Raw genomic sequence first — 21,991 nt, forward strand, 5'->3', positions numbered from 1 at the left:
AAACTTCAGGGTGGTCCAGTGTAACGTCCGTAAATAAACTGTTTGATTTAGGATTCTATAAACTTAATGGTCCATGAGGGGTTATATCTAGGCATCTGTATTGGCTGAATCTTAAAATTTAAAGTTAAATTATGAACAATCTGATGAAACAAATGTACCTTAATGAAAATCTAAGTTAAAATACCTAACTGTTGTCTACAAAAACTTTAAAGTGCAGCTTGTTGTGAAAATGGTACAATTTCTTGCAAATTATATGATAGTAAAGTATGAGTTGCTAAGGCATACATAGAATCCAACTCTAGCAAATTAATCTTTATAAACATTGGAGTTACTAGTATGGATGAGTTTGCTATATTTTGTTCAGATAGACTAGAGATTAATTAAACGACCATACATCAAAAAATGTAAACTGGTACCATCTATTGACTACAAAGACAGCACATTCAAAGGATTGAGAGGTTAAGTTGGGGCTACACCGGCCGATCATACATTAAAAACATTTTGGATTCAACTCAACAACAAGAGCGATCTCAAACAGCTTTTTATTACATTTTCCAATCAATAACAGTACAATTTAGTACAGTATCTATCTTGCATCCAGCTCACCGTGGAACACCAACAGACTGAAATGAAATACAAAAAGTGAAAAGGTACATAAGGGTGCAGAGCTCTATAATATTAATGGAAAGAGAAAAGGGAATCCATCTCAGTTGAATTGCATTTTCACTTGTGGCCACACACGAATACATCACATTTATTGTACATCATCGCAGAAAAAAAAAAGAAAAGTGAAAATATGTCACAACGTTAACAAAAGTGCTTCTGTATACAGTGAAATGTTGTCATTCAGATGCTCTGATTTTCAATTTAAGACCAAGGAAAATAAATGTACAAAAGTTTTAGTATGGACAGTTTGTGAGGATGTTTTTGTTCCATTGAGCGTGAAGATTTGAAGGAGAGAAAGGACTTGTCAAGGATAGAAGTCTCACAATGATTGTTATAATTATTACAAAAATTGGCATCGATTGAACTGGTAAGCATAATTTACATGAAGTACGCAGTCAATATTAAGTCTTTCTCCATTCTTGCTCACTCTGGTGCATAGCGTTACCAGTATTAGTACATGATGTATGCAGAGTTTGAGCCAAAAAAAATTGGCTTCTATTAAGTTCAATCAATAGGTTACTCTCCTTTTCAGAAACCAAAAAAAGGAAGAAAAAAAATCTAGGATTTTTGCACCATTGAAAGCAAGTCTACAGCATGCACATCTAAATTAACTCATGGCAGACAAAATTAAATGTCTTAACTTAAAACATCAGACCATTATTTTCAGACATTGATTTGTACATTTCATTCACAGAGTTGCAACTGCAGTCCCAAGCAAAGGAAGTGTCTATTTAGTCAGGTGAGGTGTTTCACTCAAAGTGGATACTAAACACAATCTCCCCCCCGCCCCCCCATCCATATAATAAAATCCAGCCATACCCCAATTATCTCAGCACCTACCTTGCAACCCCACCCCTTCCCACCCAAAAGGCATGTACAAGAATTAAGGGGTTAACTGGTTAAGTTACTCATAATAACTCCTTTTGTACTGGAATGAGCATTCATAACTTATAGCATGTGCTTGGTTAGTTAACATAGTATTAGTTGAGAGGAGAAAGCTTCTTCATGTGCAAAGGCTGTGATGAAACAAAAACAGCTAGTATATAAATACATCATGGACATTTTGAAAGCTGCTCGTGTAATATGATCCAAGCTTTTTACTTCTGCGTGTTTTTCTCTCATCTGTCTTTATATGATTTGACCGGATTAGAAAGACAAGCTGTAATTCAAACATATTTAAAACCACTAAAGAAATATGACAAAAAGAAAGCCATCAAGAATAACAAACCATCAGAATAGAATTCTTTAAAAAAAAAAAAAAAAAAAAAAAAAAAAAAAAGTTAAATAATTTGTACAATTACACTCCAACATTTGCTTTCAAGACGCACACATTTGCATGGGATGATAGTGTTGTTTTTTTTTTTTCTTTCAAGGTAACATAAAATGGTCCAAGAAGGAATGCACAAGTTTCTGATTTGATACCACAGGAGATCCTTTCTTAACTAGGTGATAAACAATTGTGCTCTTCTTTGTGTAGGAAAGGCATTGGTTTCCCTTCGTTTTTTGTGGTGTCCAAGTCAGTTTAAACAGTGTTGAAGAAGATGCTGTGAACATTCTGAAGTTGTAATGGTCTTCCAGTCAACTTTGGAGTTAAAAGAACATCTGGGAAACAAAGAAACTGAAATTTAGAATTTAACAAATCTATACTGATCTACGGTTTTACTAATTTAACCTTTTTAAATTTAAAACCATAATGGGCAAAGTCAGATTGAACAAAAAGCTACACAGTCACACAGATTGACTTCAGAACGTAGGAAAGGTGCTACAGTTTAATGTATATCTACAACTAGGCTGCAAAGTGAGTCGTGTGAAGTTGTGGTATAGTTTCTTTCTCTGGGGGATAACAGTCAATTTTAAGTGGCTGAAAATGATGATGTGAGATGCACCAATTGGCCACTAATGGCGCTTTTCCACTATACAGTTCTAGCACTACTCGGCTCGACTCTACTCTGTTTGGTACCAGGAACAACCTTTTCCATTACTTCATAGTACCTACTCAACGTGGGCAGGGTTGTCATAGCACGGCTGCGCGAAACTGCCATGACTTCCGTTTTATACACGACACAAACACATAAACAATGGAGGAAATCGAGGCAATGGTGTACTTGATGCTTGGTCTGTGGCTTTTTGTCACACGCAAAGCAAGAGAAGAGAAACAAATTGCTGTAACGCTGTTGCCGGTGTTTAAAAATGCTGGGTTTGATTCTTGTGTGGGATGTCGTGTATTGACTCTTCCAGTGACGACTCTCTGACCAATCAGTGGCCGGCAGTCTGTTGACTCACATTTTAGTATCGGCTCGGCTCGCTTGGAACCTCACCAGAGCAGGTAATAAAAAAGTACCAGGTACCAGGTACTACCCCTAATGGAAAAGCAAAAAAAAAAACGAGTAGTGCTACAACTGTATAGTGGAAAAGCCCCATAAGAAATGCCCATCCCCAAAATCTTGTTTAAAAAAAAAAAAAAAGAATTCAGCTAATCAAATGCTAGAAGCAGCTACCCTCCTGATGTTTGTCTAGAGTCTACTGAAAATGTAGAGGGGAGAATGTTGATTTCATTGGTCAAAAGAGAAAGCCCAGATTAATTCAATGCTAGCAGCACGAATAAAGACTAATAAACAGAAAGACATTTCATTGGACACACAACTCTTTGAGCTACAAGCGGACACAAGTAGTGCAAGAGCACGCTGGTGACCACTCCAGCCAGGAAAAAGAAGAGCAAAGTGCAACTACAAGTTTTGGTAGGAATAGCCTTTGGTGAGAATGTAAGAAAATGTGAAACAATTAAAAAGAATTATAACCTTCAGGCTTCAATTCCAGATCTTCAGAAAACTGTCCCAGGATCCTGTTGCAACTGCCATGCCATCATCAGTAACTCCCAGGCAGCTAACACGGTTGTCATGTCCAGCCAACACACCTAAAAGAGCAGCACAGTTTTACTTTAGTCAACAGGACTAAAAAGAAGACAGCTAACAGGTTAATGATATTGATCATTTGTGTGTAGCCATCTTACATCTCATTATTAACCACATGGTGGAAATGGGATCAGTTATTCGACTACTCACCAGCACGGTCAGCTTTTAGTGTGTCCCACACATTACAGTTGAAGTCATCATATCCCGCCAGAAGAAGACGGCCACTCTTTGAGAATGCAACAGAGGTGATGCCACATATGATATTGTCATGAGAGTAGATCATTAATTCCTGATCAGCACGCAGATCAAACAGCCTGCAGGTGGCATCATCAGAGCCCGTGGCAAAGGCATTGCCATTAGGGAAGAACTGAAAATTACAGAAGAGAAATCATTAACGCATGATAAAGGAATACACAAAAAAGGTCATCCGTACCAAAGTGCAATTTCAACAAACAAACTACTCAGTTTGCTACAGTTTTGATTTTTTGAGTAACTTACACAGATGGCATTGATGTCAGACTCATGGCCAGTAAATGTCTGTCTGCACATGCCCTCTCGAACGTCCCAGAGTTTAGCAGAGGCATCACAAGCACCAGAGACGAATAACCGTGAGTCAGGGGCCAACGACAGGCTCATGACATCACCTGTGTGTCCAGCAAATGTGGTTGTCTGCTGGCCAGTCTCAATGTCCCAAAGTGCACTAAAAACAAAACACAGGATTAAGACAGCTGTTCCTCTTAACTTCTTAGTTTTTGCATTAAAATGTTGATTTGATAATAACCCAATGATGCATCTCTATGTAGGCGATCTTTTTACTCACCAAGTGGTGTCACCAGAGCTTGTAACAATCTGGTTGTCATCAAGAAAGCGACAACAGGACAGGTATCCTGATATTGAAGGAATCAATAGTTGAGTTACCAATACGTTATTAAATGTCATGTTATATAATTAGTAGTGCACTCCAATATTTGTACAAATAAGTATAATCAGCATTCATAACAGTAAATAAGTAAGCTGCCAGTTACAGATGCTGGTATTAATTGTTTTTTTAAGCACAATCTTGCTCAGATAAGCGGCTGTATTGCCCACGGTAGTCATGCATTTTCTAGGTACATTTTCCGGGTGACTTTATCAATTTCTTTTCCATCTCTAAGCTCTGAATCTCTTCATTATCATACATGGTAGATTGGATGAAATGTAAAAACTGCTAACTGTACAAATGTCCTAAAAATGTTGTGAAAAAAACATTTAAGAATACAGTTTTTCAAATTCTGTTTAACCTATGATCTGCTAATTCCCTTAAAATGGTTTTACAATGCTATTGTTTTAACTTCATGTTTTAATAGCTGTAGGCAATAATATACAAAGTGATGATATAAACCAGTTCTGTAATTTGCTTAAGTGATGTGACAGATGAAAAAGGTCAATCATATACCTGTATGTCCAGCGAGCTCACGGCTCACACGTACATTCCCCTCGCGTGTTTTCAGGTTGTAAATGGAGCAGATGTTGTCTAAACCACCACAGGCCACATAATTTCCTGATGGTGCATATGCGCAAGTCATGACCCAGGAAGATCGAAGTGGAATGGCATGAACCTAAAACAAAGGTGAAACACACAAACATATTAATTCACTTCATTTTTGTCAAAGAAAATTAAGGTAGAGTAGCCAGTTTTACTAATCTGGTAATGAAAGAAATGCAACTTCTTTTAAAAAAAATTATTGGTGAAAATGTAAAATGACTCCTTTTAAGCACTAAATAATTTCTCTGAAACCAGGATGCCACTCTAACTTGGGAATGCACAATATGACCAGCGTCATACCTGTAGGTACTAGAGTCTGATATACATTTCAAGGTCTAACTAATTCTAATGTAATAATTGTTATTGTGAGGCCGACTGCTGTTTTTCCCCCAAGGCTAAAATCAGAGTGACATCCACGCCAGGTCACCAAGGGGAGCATCTATGACCCAAGAAACAAGCGCAAGTGAAACGAGAGAGCACAGAAAGTACTTTTTGGGCATTAGACACATCCTGTATAATCATGGCCGGATCTTTTCCATTGTGATGGAAACATGATAGTACATTTCAATCAATGAGCTGCTACTTAGTGCCACTCCCAGACAGCAAAATGCAGCAGTCTAATTTAACGAAGGCTGAAACTAGCAGCGTTTCTCTTTGTGAGGACTTTTATGCATTAAGGTATCAGATATACAATTCTGACATCAATCTAGCCGGCAATCCTCTCAGTAGGTGTACCGATACATTGGAAGGATGACCCTTTAATCTTTTAATTCCCCCAGTATCCCCTCGTATTAAGCTCAATGTATATTTTGAACCAGTTTTTAATTTAATTGCATGTAGATGGCTGATGCCTTCACCTGCAGTCTAAACTACTATTCAAGTTGTTTAATGATTGTGAATGATACAGATTCAACTACTACTACATGAATCCACCTTGAAAAGCATGACTTACCTTATTTGTGGTATAACTGTCCCAAATAATGAGTTTGCCATCTTGAGAGGCACTGACCAAGAGCCTACAAAAATGAGAGCAGTAATGTATTATACCTCAACATCAAAATCATTGAACAACATGTATTTGTATCTAGAAAAAACGAAGAATAAGGACTAAAGAATAAAGATGTTGACCAAACTGCTGAAAAAACTGAGAGCATCAAATAGCTGTTTTCAAGTTGAAGAGTATTAACAGTATCCGTACTACCCTGCTTTAGTTAGGCTACATCGCACTTTTGAATAAAACAATGTTAACAAATACACCATAAGTCATATATTCAGGCATTATATATACCTGGAATCTGTTCCCCAATGCATGGCATAGATTTTAGCCAGGTGACCCCGCAGCGTTCGTCTTGTACGCATCTGGATTCGTCCAACGGGGTCAATATTGGCTGTGATCTGCAAAACATCATACACTCTGGTTCATTTCTGACGGTGTTAATCGTGTCAACAAAAACTACGGTGAGGAATATTTGTCGACAACATTTTTTTCCACAGCAGAAACGAAACTAAAACAAAAACATGCAGCCACCCTACCGATATTTATAAAAGGTCGGACTAATGTAACATTAAAGTTACTTGCAGTTGGCTATCTTTGGTATTGCTATTAGAAGAAATGAGTAAGGCCCAGAATAAATGTCGGCAGTCGACCATCTAAATCTCCCTCTTAGTTGTTCAAACAGTGAACTCTACTTCAGTGAACAAGTGAGTGAATCCAGCTTCTCAATGATCCGCTGCTCTGCAATGGAGAGCGCAGTTAGCAGTGTAAGCTAGGTTAGCGAGAATGGCCGGGTCAACGCTCCCATTCGAACAGACAAAATTTGGGAAATGACTACTGGATACACCGAGGAAAGTCAGTCTGTTGAGTTACTGCAGAGCAAAGTGGACAATATGTGTGTGTATGTGTGTGTGTGTGTGTGTGTGTGTGTGTGTGTGTGTGTGTGTGTGTGTGTGTGTGTGTGAGAACAAGTACACAGTGCCTTTTCCACTAACCTCGCAACAGATGACAACACCTGTAACCATGGTAACTATACACAACAAAGATTGTGACAGCTGTAGCCTCAAAATGCTTGGCAATGCATGAAAAAAATTTGACTTACATTTTTGTCAGTATCAGTGAAGTGTCTTTTCTAATTTTAATAAACGAACATTCATTTGTGAGAAAAGACTATAACTTAAACTAAATAAAATAAGCTGCCAAAATTTACCGTTTTTTCAAATCAAACCCTTTTCAAACTAAGAAACTGTTTTGTTAAATGTTACCTGTGATAATGTGGCATCTGCACATGCTTTCCTGGCATCCTGAAAAGAAAAAAAGTCAAATCATTAGGGCAAAATTTCTCCATCTATGTTTGATTTACAGGCTAACATGGACAAAACTAACATGTAAATGGCATTTTTAACGACACCTGATGGTATATGGGAAAGTGTTTTTAAAGAAACAATTTGTTACTCACTCTGATCTGATTTTTGAGCTGCTCTGCCTCTTGGCGTAACTGGTCCAGTTCACTCATTTTATTCTGCTTTTTCAATTACTTTTCTCCAGCTACCGGGGCACTTGTTGATCTAAAAAAAGAACAGAGAGAACCACTTTAATCGTTCGTACAAATCTTCATTTTAATTTCAAGGTCATGTTTTGTAAAGCGAAGTGGGTCCAAACCCAAACCAGGAGTTGCTGGTAGAAGAGACTCATCGTCAGCGTAATTGACGTTTCAATGACTAAATTGTTTACGTACGTTATAGGAGATGTACAGTTCATGGTTCACCCTTACTTTCCCCACCTCAATGTCACTAACATAATCCTGACACACAATTTAGATTGCCGGACAAATCCTGTTAAGGCATGACTTTCCAATGATCCGAAAAGCAGTCATTATCCTGTTGACCTCAATCCCTGGGATACTCCGAATTTTAGCCAAGTGATCAATAAGCCACTTATATTAATACAAAGCCTGGAGCCACATTCAAAGTTCATCTAATAAAATGTTTTTTAAAAAAACTCATGTCATGGTCGAGTAGCATGCTCCAGATATAATAAACATACCTTAAACTACATCGAGTCTCATTAATCAGAGCAAATACAATTTTTTCAAGTCATTTCGAGACAGTTATTTTAGGGAAGCCACAAAAAGCCCTCAACACACCAGCTCCATTTGCAAGGACTGTAAAAACTGATTTCAAAGATTTCTGAATTTACGAAAACAAAACAGAAAATAAATGGTAAAAGCATATTAATGTCAATATTCAGTTTCAATTACGTTAATTAAAATAATTTAACATTAAAGTTTGCGGCATATTGTGCATATGAAAATCTAACTGCTTGGTGTCCAAGTCCGCTCGTTTCGGACAATAAAAAGCAGTTTTTTTAAAGCAACAGTATGGTGGCAGCAAGACCACGAGCAACCCCCATATGAACTTCCAATAATCAGTATACTGTCTTACTTTAAATAAAGTCAGTAGTTAGTGAATATGCTCACTGATCTCTCACCAACTCTATTCATCCTGGAAAAACGATAACCCTGAGCTCAGATTCATCCAATTAATTATTCAAGAGCGTCGAACATTAGGAAACACATTTCTAGTAATAATAGAATGTGCATGCAGACACAATGCCATCTCTAACAACATTCAGAAAACAATAACAATATGCACGCAATTTTGACCAAAAATGACACCAGTTAGGACTATTTAAGGCTTACAGTGCTGTTACAGTACAAACTCTGCTGAATCAACCCGAAACAAAGACAAACTTCCTTTCAAAGGAAACCGTCAAGTGATATCTAACATGACACTGGAAGACGACAAGGAGGAAAACACATTAAGTATCACTTAAAAACTACAATCTATGCAAGCTTCTATGAGGGACTAACTGGCCCTTTTATAAAAAACAAAAACAAACCCTACAACAGAAATTCACATTACACATCTAACAGTTAAAAGTTCTACATTATGATATGAAAAAAATGATACACTTGATAAACTAAGTTACTAAAAAACTAAAATTCAGTGTAAATTTAACAGTTAGCAGATACAAACTCATTCACTTTAACCAACCTTTCCTTCCTGGTTACCTTACCTGGTGTATTTCAGTCTTGAGGCCTATGTTACTGTAGGTTTCAGGACAAGAGTGAAAATCTTCTGTACCTGACTACAGTATCCTATAGACCCTCTGATTGGCTGACCATTTTAACATAGGTTATCCTCTTACACTCATTAATCTTATAATAAACGTGTCAACTATAATGCATTATCATCAAGAGACAGCAAAATGCTGTTCTCACCTTGAAACCTCTGAAAATAGAACTGCTATTTTAAAACATTCTTCACTTTTCTCACATTGATACAAATTATTTTGGTGTGAGACAATGAAAATCAAGTTATAACCGCTGTGCTATAAGTAAGTTTACCAATGCCCACAGTAACATATGATTAATGTCTTGTGTGTTTTACTCTAACATTATAAATGTTTTACACATTAATGTATTAAACACATTTTCATTTGGGTTTAAGCAGTTATGTACAATTTTTTGCACATTGTCTCAATAATGATTAAGTGACTTACTACTCATAATTAAGTCATTATTTTACTTTTAGTTGCAGTTATGATTGATGAAAAAGTTTTCTGAGTTAAAACTGAAAGTCTTCTGTCTAAATGAAAGACTCTTCAAATAGTTGTTCAAGTGAACATGATGTTCAGTGAAAAACGCTCAAACTCTCCAATATCAGATGAATACAAGATGCAATGTGTCATTTTTTACTATTTTTATAACAAAGTCTAAAACTGTAACATTAAACCAGAAAATGAGATAACCAGGAGTAATTCTATAGATCAGAGTTTTAAATATTCCACATTAAGAAATATTATTTCCTATTGACATCTATGGATGCTTAAAGTTAAGGAGTTCCTCTGCCTCATCACTTCTCCTTTCCAAGCGCCTGATCAGGGTCAGCTGACTGCTTGATAAACAATGAGCAGTGGCAAACAGCCTGGAGTTGTAGCTCACTGGCTGCTCTCAAGTCCCTTCAGGGCAGTCTGTGCCTGCTACTCTCTCAAGTCTAATGCATCTCCAAAATTTCTAGTTAAAGTTTAAAAATGTGTTTTCCTGCAATAGGAAGGTATACATCTGTTCTTAAAAGGGCACGTCAGCTCACAGGTCTTAAGCTGGATCATAGAAAAAGACCATAACCAGCAATATCACTGAGCAACTCTATAAGCCTAAAAGCCAAAATCCTCAGTCAACGGCTCTCTAATCCTATCCATGTCCACTATCATAAACAGCTGGCAAAGCCAGCCCAGGCATTAGAAATATGTTTCCCCAATCATAAAAGGATGAGTTTAATCTTAATTCGTCTACACACAACATGATTAAAGCAAGTGCCTGGATTTACTCATTGTCGGGGATATCACAAGTCAAATAGAGTCCATCTTTTCCACATATCCAGTATGATCAGATACTGTAGGATTTATTTTTTTTTAATGTATTGATGTAATTTTAATAAACTAGGATTAAGTTGAATTTTCAGAAAATGTGTGTTTGTCTCATATATATCATATAATTTGGACGGTTATAAGTAACAAGAGAAAAAACTGATCTACTGTATCACATAAATATTTAAGACAAGAAGCCCATAGCAGGAACATTGTTTTAAGTGATTTGTGTGCACAGGTTTACCTAGCTCTGTGTGCAGTGTACTGATAGTTAACAAAGTGCACTTCTGTGATTTGCCTACAACAGTATCACAGTTTGCATTGTATTTGAATGGCTGCGGGATAGCTGGTTTACTCAGTTAGTTTCACTAATTTGTTTAGAAGGCTGGTCTACAGAGACTACACACATTTTACAAGATAAAATGTGCCCCTTAATGTTGCAGAATAGTAAGTATTAGAAAATTAATGTCAGACTAATGTAATCAAATTCCTTCATTTACTGACCGCTACTCAATGTAATGACAATATGACTTGCACTGATGGAAATCTGAGAAGATGCAGCTAAACGCCATCTTGCAGACTGCTGTCCGCTAGTTAGCTTGCTAGCAGGCTTTTAAGTGTAGGCCTGCAGGCAGGGCAGAGCTAATATACCAGAAAGCAGTGTACTCAGTCACTTTATTAGTAGCGATTACACTTATGATTTAAGAATGTCCTATTTACAAGCGAAGACAATCCAGCCTCAGACCCGCTGGATTTCATAACAGATGAAACAAATAGCTAATAGCATCTAATGCAAAATAACGTAACCACAGCCACTTCAGGGTACACTCAGCTGCTCTTCCGCAATTACATGGAGTGCTATGTATTTAGCTTTTAAGCCAACAGAGTGGGGTAAACCGAGAAACTTGCTGGTTGTTCGGCCTCCAGAAATCCACTTACTCACATACTACCAATCTCGTTAAAACAGACAGTGCCCAGTTGATTTCATTACGACGTACCGGTGTATATTTATTTCAATCTCTAATCCAGCGGTGGAGCCGAGCCTGTGTAGAAACTGCAAGGTCGGGCGGCGATGGCCTGTTTGACTTCAATGAGCAACAAATGCAAAAACAGATTCTGGTTGTTTTCCATAAAGTAGGAGATCATCTACGATCAATCGCCGCACATCTGCCTGTTAGCTCAGTATAGACAGTATCTTAACATTACCGACTAAAGGCGGTGCAACGGCGCGGCCGTCTCGTTGCAGAGGGAGTAATATGCTAACTTATTAGTTCGGCTTGTTTAAAAAAAAAAAAAAAGAGAAAAAAAAGGGTGTTAACACGGCAACAACAACTCCCCTTATTAAAGTACAACTGTTATATATACACACAGGAGGCGATGTTTAAGTTAACCGATGATGCTGCTGATTCTTCTTCCACCGCCAATAACCAATATTTGTGGTTAATTTGTTTACGGGACGTTTATTGTTCAGCTCAGCCCAGCCCAGTCTGTCATCATCCACTGACAGCTACATCTTTACATGTAACACTGACACTAACCAACGCAAACCAACACTAGCAGGCTTCAAATGAGTTTAAAAAAATATCACCACAATTACCCCATACCTTTCTGGGTGTAAACTTGCCCAGTACTCCAAGTACCCGTGTTCTTGTTAGGCCGACAAACCCCTCCGCTGGGCCGCCGCTGACACTCAGCCTCACCGGCCAATACTAACCTTACTTTCCACGGCAGACACAAGCTTTGTAACAGAAATGTACTTAACTCCACTGACTTAATACATGAGCCGCGGATATAAGTTTAGTAGCATCTGCTTATCCACCGCTGCGGACATTTATCGTTGCTTTTTTTTTTTTTTTTTTAATAGCCTTAACTTAAGGTTAGCTAACAGCAGCTACCCCACCCCCGGGCAGTTCAATTCCGCCAACAATTCATCAGCTAATGGTATTAACGATTGTTGTGGGAAAAAAATGTGAAAGCAGCATGACCGTTGCTTTATTTCACCTTACCTGGTTTAATTTGCGTTTGTTTTTGCGTTTTGGCATTGACTGGAAAACAACAAGACGGCGTATACCTCCGATCCACGCATCAACGAGCACCAAGCGCTAGCTCACTAACTAGCTAGCCTGCTAGCGTTAGTTTTCCGAGGAGCAGCCCTTCCCGAACGCAGGCTACAGCTACGGAGCTCAGTCAACCAACCGGAGAGGGGAGGAGTGGAGAAGGGGAAGGGGGAGGGGGAGGAGGAGGAGGAGGAGGGGGGGGGATCACACCCACCAGCTTTGTACTGGAGACACTGCCCAGGCACACTAAAAGGCTAATCTATAAAGTCACTATACCTCATTCAACAAGACGGCCTACTGTCTCCCTTTTGCCAAGCTTAACATCTGCCCTTTCCGTAGTTACACTCTCGCCCGGCCATCGAACGACGAGATGGGCGCGGTGACCCTGCAGTCGGCGCTGGGAAACCCCACGCTGCAGCAGCTAGGGAGGACAGCCGTCGATTGGTGTCTCTTCTTTACAGCTGGAGATGCTGCTGCTATCATTCACTTTGGGCAATGTTTAGCACTTCACATTTGGTAAAAAAATGATTGTGTATATGTATGAGTGGATTGAAAGCACGGAGAACATGTTTTTGTTGTGTTTGAATGTGACCCCAGTCTAACTGCACGGCTGAGTCGGCAGCCAGGCCCCAACTCGGCTTCTGAAGTAGGAAGTGGGGATTTCAGCAGAGCTCCATCTAATAGCCTAATAGGCAATAACATTTAGCTGGTTAGGAAATAAAGTTGATTTTACTTATGGATTATCAGACAGAACAATCTAAATGATTACATGTTAAAGTGAAAAAAATATTTCCAACATGATGTTAAAAGATAGAGACTAAAGAAAGTTGTTTTTACAAATGTGCACAGTATTTATAGGCTACATTTGGTTGTCTTCTGGTGTAGGCTAATTGAAATAATTGTTCCAACCTCTTCTCTTAAATGCTTTTTTAAAATTCAGTATTTTCAACAGTACATTTTGTTGTCAGTGTTTAGTGTTTCACAATAGATAATATGCAAGAAATATAAAGAGAGATTTCTGCTTGTATGTTTTCTGTGAATGAAACCTTGGTTGTTGATTTTACTTATGGGAAATCAGACAGAAAAATCCAAAGGATTACATGTTAAAGTGAAAACATTTATTTCCAACATGATGTTAAAAGATAGAGACTAAAGAAGCACCAAGAGAAAGTTGTTTTTACAAACGTGCAAAGTATTATAGGCTACACTTGGTTGTCTCTGATGTGATTGAAATTATTGTTTCAACCTCTTTTAAATGCTTTTTAGTATTTTCAACAGTAATTTTTTTTGTCTGTGTTTAGTGTTTCACAGTACGTAAGCTGCAAGATATACAAAGAGATTTCTGAGGGATTTGTAGGTTTTCCGTGAATGAAGCCGTAGGTTGACGCTCTAACAATTCCCCTTTAGTATCCATATCCAACAAAATCCACAGGATGACTTGATAACTTTTAAAGGTTTACTTGAAACAAAAAAATGATACAGAGCAATTGTCCTACACAGTTGTAACTGATACAAAAGATAACAAATATTTAAAAGGTAAAAAAACTGTGTGGCACCATTTTCCACATCCCTGACTAACCACAGCCCCTCCTCCTGTAATCTTCTCTAAAAGAGCATGGTTACTTGTTACTAGAAAGCAACAATAATGAGGATCTTTTAACAAATGTTACAAATCAATCAATTTAATTTTCCACATACATTTGAACTGTTACATTTTTACCTTTATGCAAATATGAACTACAAATACATCAACAAATGAAATGCAAAATATTCCTTTTAATCTTTTAAATCTGCTGTTTTATATGAACTTAAATTATTACATACTAATAAATCAAACACAAACTGCATTTAGGGTCCTACACTGCTTTTAGTTATTGGATGTTCAGACACATTTCCAGGAAACTGTCACAGTTAAACATCCCTTCACCTCAGATGCACAAAAAATATCTTTGTGCTACACACTAACTTTTATTTAATATATAGTTTGCTGGTTAGACAGATGCAATTATCCTTAAGGTGGAAATATGTTGTCACAGTCTGAACAAATAAATCAAACAAATAAAGATGCACAACATACCACACGCATTATTGGTTACAAGTAATATCCACATGGTTGAAACTCTACTACTAACTCATAAATCCTTACAGGTGAGTGACGTGAAAAATAATTAAACATAAAATACATTTTCCACTAACTTGTGCTGATCAAAAGAATAAAAGTTTCTACGGTCAAGAATGAACCCCCATGATCAATAACAAAAGTTAACTTATGTTCAAAAGTGGGGCCACACTTCAACCACACCTCTAATTTGTGTCCAACCTTTACCTGGTTAGCCCATCCTCTTCTGTTTGTTGCAGTTTTCCTTACTTGTTTTTTTTCCCCCAAGTCCACAAATATATTCTAGCCAATTTCAGCTGTAATTTGGCTATCTTTTAAAGGTATGTTAATTTTTTGGCCACCCTCTTCTACAAGGTTGATCTATATTCTTCACAGTGTAGGTAAAACGAAGACTGCCCAAATGAAGTAAAATGTTCAGACAGTTCTGTCTGATTATCACGTTATCTTTATCATGGCTTGTCAACAGAATTCTGATATTACCATTCAACCATGACATGCAAATTAATTGGGTTGTAAAGATGAAGAAGCAGGAAGAAAAACACATTTCCACATTGCTTTGCATGATCATATAAAATATTGCTTTGTAGACACAAATAAATGTCCTTCTTTAATCCTGGAACTTTATGACTTTTCCTAAAGTGGCCTAGAATATACATGGTTATAAATATTTGTATATAAAGGGTGTTCCAGGTCAAATTTTACCCGTATTTATTCATAGGGGTTTGAAAGTCACTAGAGGGGCTCAAATCAAGGCAAAAGTGCTGTAGGGGATCTGTAAACAGTGAAACTATAAATATGTATGTCTGTGTATTTCTATCATTGGGACAGTGGGGAAAGAGCTCAAGGGGGGTGTTGATATGTAATGAGGACTGCCTGTGTTACCACCATACTGCTACATTTACCAGGGTTCCCACTTTGGTGAGCATCTGCACCTGCAGACAAGTCTATACAAAGTAAGTAACAAATCAAACCGATTGAATCCCAAGCAACCAACATAGTGGTTGCCCAGTATAGCCCTCCCTACACACTAAGAGGACAACTTTCATAAGACATCTAGTACCAGAGTCCCTAGTTCACCGATTTGGTGGTGTGGAGGGAGTTATCTGGTTGATCTGATATTCCAAGTTTAAAAACTGAGACAGTAAGTTGAAAAGAACGTATTAGAAGAAGCGGACAATGTAGAGAAAACGGAGGAAAGATCTCTAATTTCTCTCATGCAAAGGTAACACCACCTTCCCCACACACCAGCCACAGCAGCACAGTAGCCCAGACCTTGCCCTGATCAACCTGCAGTCCCACATTCCCATTTCCACAAGGTGACAAAAGAGAGGGAGATGCAACTTCAACACAACAACAAAAATGACTGATGAAGATGATTTTTTTCTCTTCAGTTTTGTTTGTTTGAAATTTGCTGACCAGTTAGTTGTTTTGTGTTATGACTAATACACTCAATGCAGAGTTGTTTGTGTGCAACTGACAGAAAAGTAGGGCATGTGGTTCATGAGAAGTGTTGATTGATGGTTTTAATGGTTATAATGAAACATACCATTCAAAAATGTTGTTGCATCCTTCACTTTCAGTAGAATCGAAATAATTACTCTTATCTTACTCTCTTTTGTTCTCCTGTTTTAGATAACATGAGATCATAATACAGTGTTATTGTTACAGTATTTTCTCTATAAGTGAATAGTGACAAACCTAAAGAAAACACTCTCTCTACTCTCCACTCTAAAGGGAAACTTGAGTTGAGTCGAAAATGACCCGCTCCATACTATGAAGGATGAGAATATGAACAGTATGTAAGGGTTACGAATATTAGTTTTCATCATGATTGTGCAAAACTGGAATATAGAATTGTAATTAAATTATATTATTTTTTATTTATGTAATTGTCAACAATTATCTATTTTTGGTGTTCTTGGTATCTCCATTCAAACTCGATGAGTACACAGAGGATCAGTGGAGCCATGTGGTGTACAGAGATTCTTAGCACTTCCCTTTGGCTGACAATTGTAAAATTCTTAATGTTCCTATTGCCATGTTGGAAATAACTTTGTCTAGATAAGTGCCTCCTTATTTGGTTGTCAGCTCGCACAAGAGTCACAGGGGGCTGCACAAACACCTGCTAATGGTTCACAGACAGCTAATTGCAGTTCCCATAAGTGGGACATGTGATGATGAGGTCACAGAAAATGCATTTTATTGTTTACATATTTTATCTTATCTTCAGCATTTTCTGCATCCTTACTTCAAAACTAATGTGTGTGTGTTTTTAAACTAATAACAAGTTTACCAAACTATATTATATATATTATATATTTCCCAATATGGCATGTACAATTTCTTGGTTGAAAATAGTATCCAAATATTCCTCGTGGGTGTTTAGTAAGTCCATCCTTTAAGTGCCATAAAAGGTCTTGAAGCAAGCACTCCTAAACTCTGGGGAAAGGGCATTAAAAGTGTAGTTATGATGAGACTAAGACATCCTTTCATTTTATAACTCGTCAGTGCAAACACTACTTGTCCTCAACTGTGTTTGTATTACCAGAAAAAATGGTGAGTACCTTTTGACTTGACCTAAGGAATAACTTTGTATAATATATCTAATTACCACTATTTAGCTAAACACAAAGTCATTTTAGAAGCTTTAATAATTCCTTCTAACCTCTAATATCAAATTCTGCAACTTCCTAATTAATAAACCACCTTCATTTTTTCCAGGTGAGCAAGTTAACACAAGAGCAGATCACAGAGTATAAAGGAGTTTTTGAGATGTTTGATGAGGAGGGGAACGGAGATGTGAAGACTCAGGAATTGGAGAGGCTGATGAGTTTAATGGGAATCAATCCTACAAAGAGAGAGTTCAGCCAAATGGCCAAAGATGTGGACAAAGAGGGTGAATATAAGCTCGCACCCAACACTATAGAAGTCAATAAACAAATTATCTTAAAATAATTTACCTAAAATCATAACAATGGTTATTCATAAAAATCAGCTATTTGACTTTTTGAATCATTGATTAGGTTTTAACATGTAACAGTTATTATTAACAATTATGTTCTTACCTATCACACCTGTGACAGCATAAAACCTAAATTACAACTTTAGTATGTATACCTGCTATATGTTCTACCTTTGTGAAATGTATTGACAGTGTATAGACTGTTAAACAGCCATAGTGATGATGGTGCATTTGACTGTGTAATAATGCAAAATGGTTCTATTTACATGCATGCGCAGCATCTTTAAGATGTCTTTAAGCAATGCTTTGCATGTATTCTCAGCTGCACGGGAGGATGAAGTAGAAGCTTTATCTGTTTCAAGTACAGCCCAAACCAATAAAAAAATTAAAGTGCTGAATTATGTTCTGTAATAACTCTGGCCATTTACATTAGCCAGAGTTGGCAATCACCATAATCTTAAGTGCTGGTAGATTGATAAAATAGATTTGTCTAAAATCAAATTAATTTTGACGTATTTGGAAGTAGTCGTTGCAGTTGATTGAGTTCAGAATTTAATTGCAAATCCATTCAAATTTAGGATCCATAAAGTAGAACGTGTAACTTTTTAGGGGAAATACACCTTCTAAATTTCATTATAAAAACAATAACATTATCTAACACTGCAGTAGTCTGTTCTGTTTATTGCAAGTATCCACATTTATCACTAGGTGGCAGTGTTTCACTATGTGTGATTTGTGTAAAGTGGCTTCCATACTATAAAAAGACTAATGTTGGTGCAACCCCTGGCTACACGGAAACATGTACACGTCATGATTTGAATTTACCATGAATTACATTAGAAGATAAGAAATTAAACATCCTGCAATTGGACAGATGGACACAGTTGATATGACCACTTTAACTTGCTTTATTTAATAGAGATGTTGTTGATATCAATTCTTCTCTCATCTAAATTTGCTATTTTTCCTCAATTTTAGCACAATCCAAAAGTTTAGTGCCCTAGCCATAACAAATAATTTCCTGCTTTAACTGTGAATTGATATTTAAAAAGCAGAAAAATAACATAAAAGAACTGAATTGAGAACATAAAAGAAAATAATTGAGAACTGTATCTCTAATATAAGTTGAACATGGGCTTCATTATGTTCAAAGCAAAGTACTGAATTTCTGCACCATACTTTTCTGCCTTCTGCTGACTGATAAAGTGGATCTCTTTTAAATGGACTTTCTCTGATATAAATCTACATTTCATGTCAACTCAAGTTCCCTTTAAAATAGCTAACATATTTAGCAATTTCCCTTCTTGTTTCCTATTCCTCTCTCTGAACTGAACTGAACTGAAAGAACAAACTTTTTTTGGAAATCAAAGATATACTGCAAAGTTTTATGAATGTTTGTTTTAGAGTACATTGTGGCTAATGCTGAGTTTGTTACAATTACATTTTAAAATATTTTGGTCTCAGCTGTATATACATACATGTTTTCATCCAAACGCAAGAATCAAGGACCTTTAAAAATTAAACTGAAATGTTTTGGTTTACCATATTTGCAAAGCACCTTCCTGGAAAACGGAAGATGCTAAAATATCACTCATCAATTTGTCTTTCTAAAATAAACTTTTTCCAAGAAAATTCTGGAAATAAAGACACGTTTTTCTGAAAAACACTATGACAGGATGCAGATAATTGTAGTTAATTATTGTTAGATGCTTATCATGAAAGGGCGATGTGTTGTCCTGGATTGTCTTTCATTTCACAGCATATAAAGATCACATCCTCTTGAAGGTATTATTTTTCTCCTCTGTGTACAATCTGTCTATATTTATTTATCTGTCTGTCCACAGTGTATCTGTCTGTCTGTCCAACTCTCTAATTAACGAAATTAACTGCGCTGATAATATTGTTTTGTTTGTATTGATTACTTTTGTGACATTTCAGGAAAGGGAATATTTAACTGTGATAGCTTTCTGGGTCTAATGGCGTTGTACCACGAAAGAACCAAGAACCAGGATGCTGAACTCAGAGCTGCCTTTAAAGTATTTGACAAAGAGGCCAAAGGATATATCGACTGGAACACACTCAAGTAAGAATAATGTTTCCGAGAAAAAGACAAACATTAACTTTTCCTCTATAAATAAGGAAATTCTTTATCAGCCCTTATGTTGACCCATTGGACACTGAGACATTAACAAATCAATATATAATAAATGATTAACACTATTAAAACTTTTTGTATTACTCACACTTTAAATGGTTCCTTTATGCTTACTATTCATTTTCAGATATGTACTAATGAACGCAGGGGAACCGCTTAATGAGATTGAGGCAGAGCAGATGATGAAGGAGGCAGATAAAGACGGAGATGGAACCATCGATTATGAAGGTATCTGTTACTGTCACGTTCTAAATTAAAGGCCACAACCACTGTAAAACTACTTTTCTTCGCTTGAAAATGTATATTTAATGTTAGTGGAAGATAGTTGTCATGGTTCACATTTTGATATTTACACTATAACTTCTTTTTGTATAAATTCTTACTTTTTAATCTTTTCGGTTGTCCATATAAATAAGTAAAGATAAATCCATTACGTTTCTACAAATTTGATATAAGGTGTCCTTTAAAAAAAAAAAAAAAGACTCCACAACTCACCTAACCCTATTGTTTATTGGAAAGGATTTTGTTGTTGTTTAATGAACAACAATTCTGCTACAAGAAAAAAAACAACTAAAATTAGAAAATATGGGAATAAAGATATATTCTATATGATATTATAATATTATAATATATGATATTATTTTTATTTTAACTTTTTCAGAATTTGTGGCCATGATGACTGGAAACTTGTTCAAAATGAGCTGAAGACTCAATGAAAGAAACTGCTCTACCTTTAAACCTTGTGGACATTTTGCTGATTTTGCCAAATCACTATATTTTATCCAATGACACATGATTATAAAACAGGAAAACTGTCTTTTTAGTTTTCAGCATGATTGAACTACTGAGTGTACGTGCAATCGCATATCTGTGTGTCTTGTGAATAACTCTACAAAGCCTTCACATTAAAGTAAAAAATCTATAAAAGTGATTTACTAGTGATTTTTTCCCTGTTTGTATGTTTGCTTAGAAACACACAAGCAGTGAATTCAGGTCATTGTGGTTTAGAAAAAAAGACATTATAGGGTTAATTTCCTCAGACCTGCCACCCGGATGCAGTCATTCACATGGGCCTGACAGCATCTGGTGTGTGCAGAGCCATTAAATCCCATTCTCATCTCTGCAAAGCCAAATGGACAGCTGAGGGAGCCAACTGCATCTATCATCTTGAAGCCATTAGACCAATTGCAGGGTGAAGGGGGAGGGAGCTTGCCGCACTGATCTCTGTTTGCAGCATCCCTAGAGCACCCTCTGTTGTGTGAAATACAAGAAAGGGCAAGACGGGGAGAGTAAATCCTGGGAGGCAATCGGAGAACAGGAAGGGGATCTCTTGGAGGCTGCCTGCCGGGATAGGGTTGCTTGGTGTGTGGAGTCCATCTTCAGAGAACATGGCTGTTTTTTCAATGTAAACAGCGTGTGCAGTACCTGCATTGCTAAAGGGAGAAGCAGAGGAGGAGGAGGAGGAGGAGGAGGAGGGGCAGACATTGGAGGAAATGTTGCCTCTTCCAATGAAATTTTCCCCTCTCTAGCTAGCTCCGGCCTGCCGCAGCTCACCTCTGAACTCATGCATGTTATATGTTAAGGTACGTATGCATCTCTAATCTGAGAGGACACATGCAGTAGGACGTGGTCACGTTGGCAGGATTAGTAGCTCAGCTGTTTGCACAGAACAGCTGAGTTACAGTGCATCTTGACTAAAAATAACATGTTATGTATGAGTAACACACAGCATTAATAAGTCCATTTAATGATTCAGGCAAAGATGACCCTGTGAAATGTTGCATGCTCTACCTTTGTGTAGTGCAGGGATTGTTAAATGGACAACAGCAATGACTGAATCCAGCCGTTGGTTTTCATTGGTTGTTTGCTTCAGCTGCACATGTTCCTCATTAAAAGCACAAGCAGACAGGATGCACTAAGGAGAGAGGAATGGATCATATGTCTATTTTCACCGCCCTCCTGTGTCACCATATAACCTGAACGCAAACATGAGAGTAATCCATGTTATATTCACATTTTAGAACTCAGGATAAATTGCTCTTTGCTCTGATGGGATGTGTACAGTTTATGTGTGGGTGGGAGCTATACAAGACTTGGATGTAGTGGGTATTTATGGAACCTGTGTGTGTGTGTGTGTGTGTGTGTGTGTGTGTGTGTGTGCGGGGGTGTA

At 37.2% G+C, this 21,991-nt stretch overlaps 2 protein-coding genes across 5 annotated transcripts; one reads left to right on the forward strand and one right to left on the reverse strand.

Moving 5' to 3' along the window:
- Positions 1-523: 523 nt before the first annotated feature.
- On the reverse strand, positions 524-13,030 carry gnb1b (guanine nucleotide binding protein (G protein), beta polypeptide 1b). 4 transcript variants are annotated; one of them, XM_062415838.1, is made up of 11 exons: positions 12,862-13,030; positions 7,557-7,665; positions 7,363-7,401; positions 6,392-6,498; positions 6,056-6,119; positions 5,014-5,176; positions 4,399-4,465; positions 4,077-4,278; positions 3,729-3,945; positions 3,465-3,580; positions 524-2,268 (listed from the first exon to the last, which is right to left on the reverse strand). In XM_062415838.1, the coding sequence occupies exons 2-10, from the start codon at positions 7,611-7,613 to the stop codon at positions 3,474-3,476; spliced, it is 1,023 nt and encodes a 340-aa protein (XP_062271822.1). In that variant the 5' UTR covers positions 7,614-7,665; positions 12,862-13,030; the 3' UTR covers positions 524-2,268; positions 3,465-3,473. The 4 variants fall into 4 exon arrangements, with proteins under 4 accessions (XP_062271822.1, XP_062271823.1, XP_062271821.1 ...); XM_062415839.1 differs by lacking the exon at positions 12,862-13,030 and adding an exon at positions 12,600-12,709; XM_062415837.1 differs by lacking the exon at positions 12,862-13,030 and adding an exon at positions 12,535-12,709.
- On the forward strand, positions 12,956-20,526 carry LOC134006173 (calglandulin-like). The gene is made up of 6 exons (XM_062445262.1): positions 12,956-13,101; positions 13,183-13,231; positions 17,426-17,600; positions 19,605-19,749; positions 19,949-20,049; positions 20,483-20,526. Exons 1-6 carry the CDS (start codon positions 12,956-12,958, stop codon positions 20,524-20,526), a joined length of 660 nt encoding a protein of 219 aa, XP_062301246.1.
- The last annotated feature ends 1,465 nt before the right edge of the window (positions 20,527-21,991 follow it).

This window comes from Scomber scombrus, chromosome 3 (assembly GCF_963691925.1).
Source record: "Scomber scombrus chromosome 3, fScoSco1.1, whole genome shotgun sequence".
NCBI classification, from domain to species: domain Eukaryota; kingdom Metazoa; phylum Chordata; class Actinopteri; order Scombriformes; family Scombridae; genus Scomber; species Scomber scombrus.

Bases quoted from the DNA above. Each gene is read 5' to 3' on its own strand.
- gnb1b (XM_062415838.1), bottom strand. From the start codon at position 7,613: ATGAGTGAACTGGACCAGTTACGCCAAGAGGCAGAGCAGCTCAAAAAT. The intron at 4,279-4,398 runs GTGAGTAAAAAG...TTTTGTTTTTAG, and splicing joins AGCTCTGGTGACACCACTTG to TGCACTTTGGGACATTGAGA. The intron at 3,946-4,076 runs GTAAGTTACTCA...TGTAATTTTCAG, and splicing joins CTGACATCAATGCCATCTGT to TTCTTCCCTAATGGCAATGC.
- LOC134006173 (XM_062445262.1), top strand. From the start codon at position 12,956: ATGGGCGCGGTGACCCTGCAGTCGGCGCTGGGAAACCCCACGCTGCAG. The intron at 17,601-19,604 runs GTGAATATAAGC...GTGACATTTCAG, and splicing joins CAAAGATGTGGACAAAGAGG to GAAAGGGAATATTTAACTGT. The intron at 19,750-19,948 runs GTAAGAATAATG...ATTCATTTTCAG, and splicing joins ATCGACTGGAACACACTCAA to ATATGTACTAATGAACGCAG.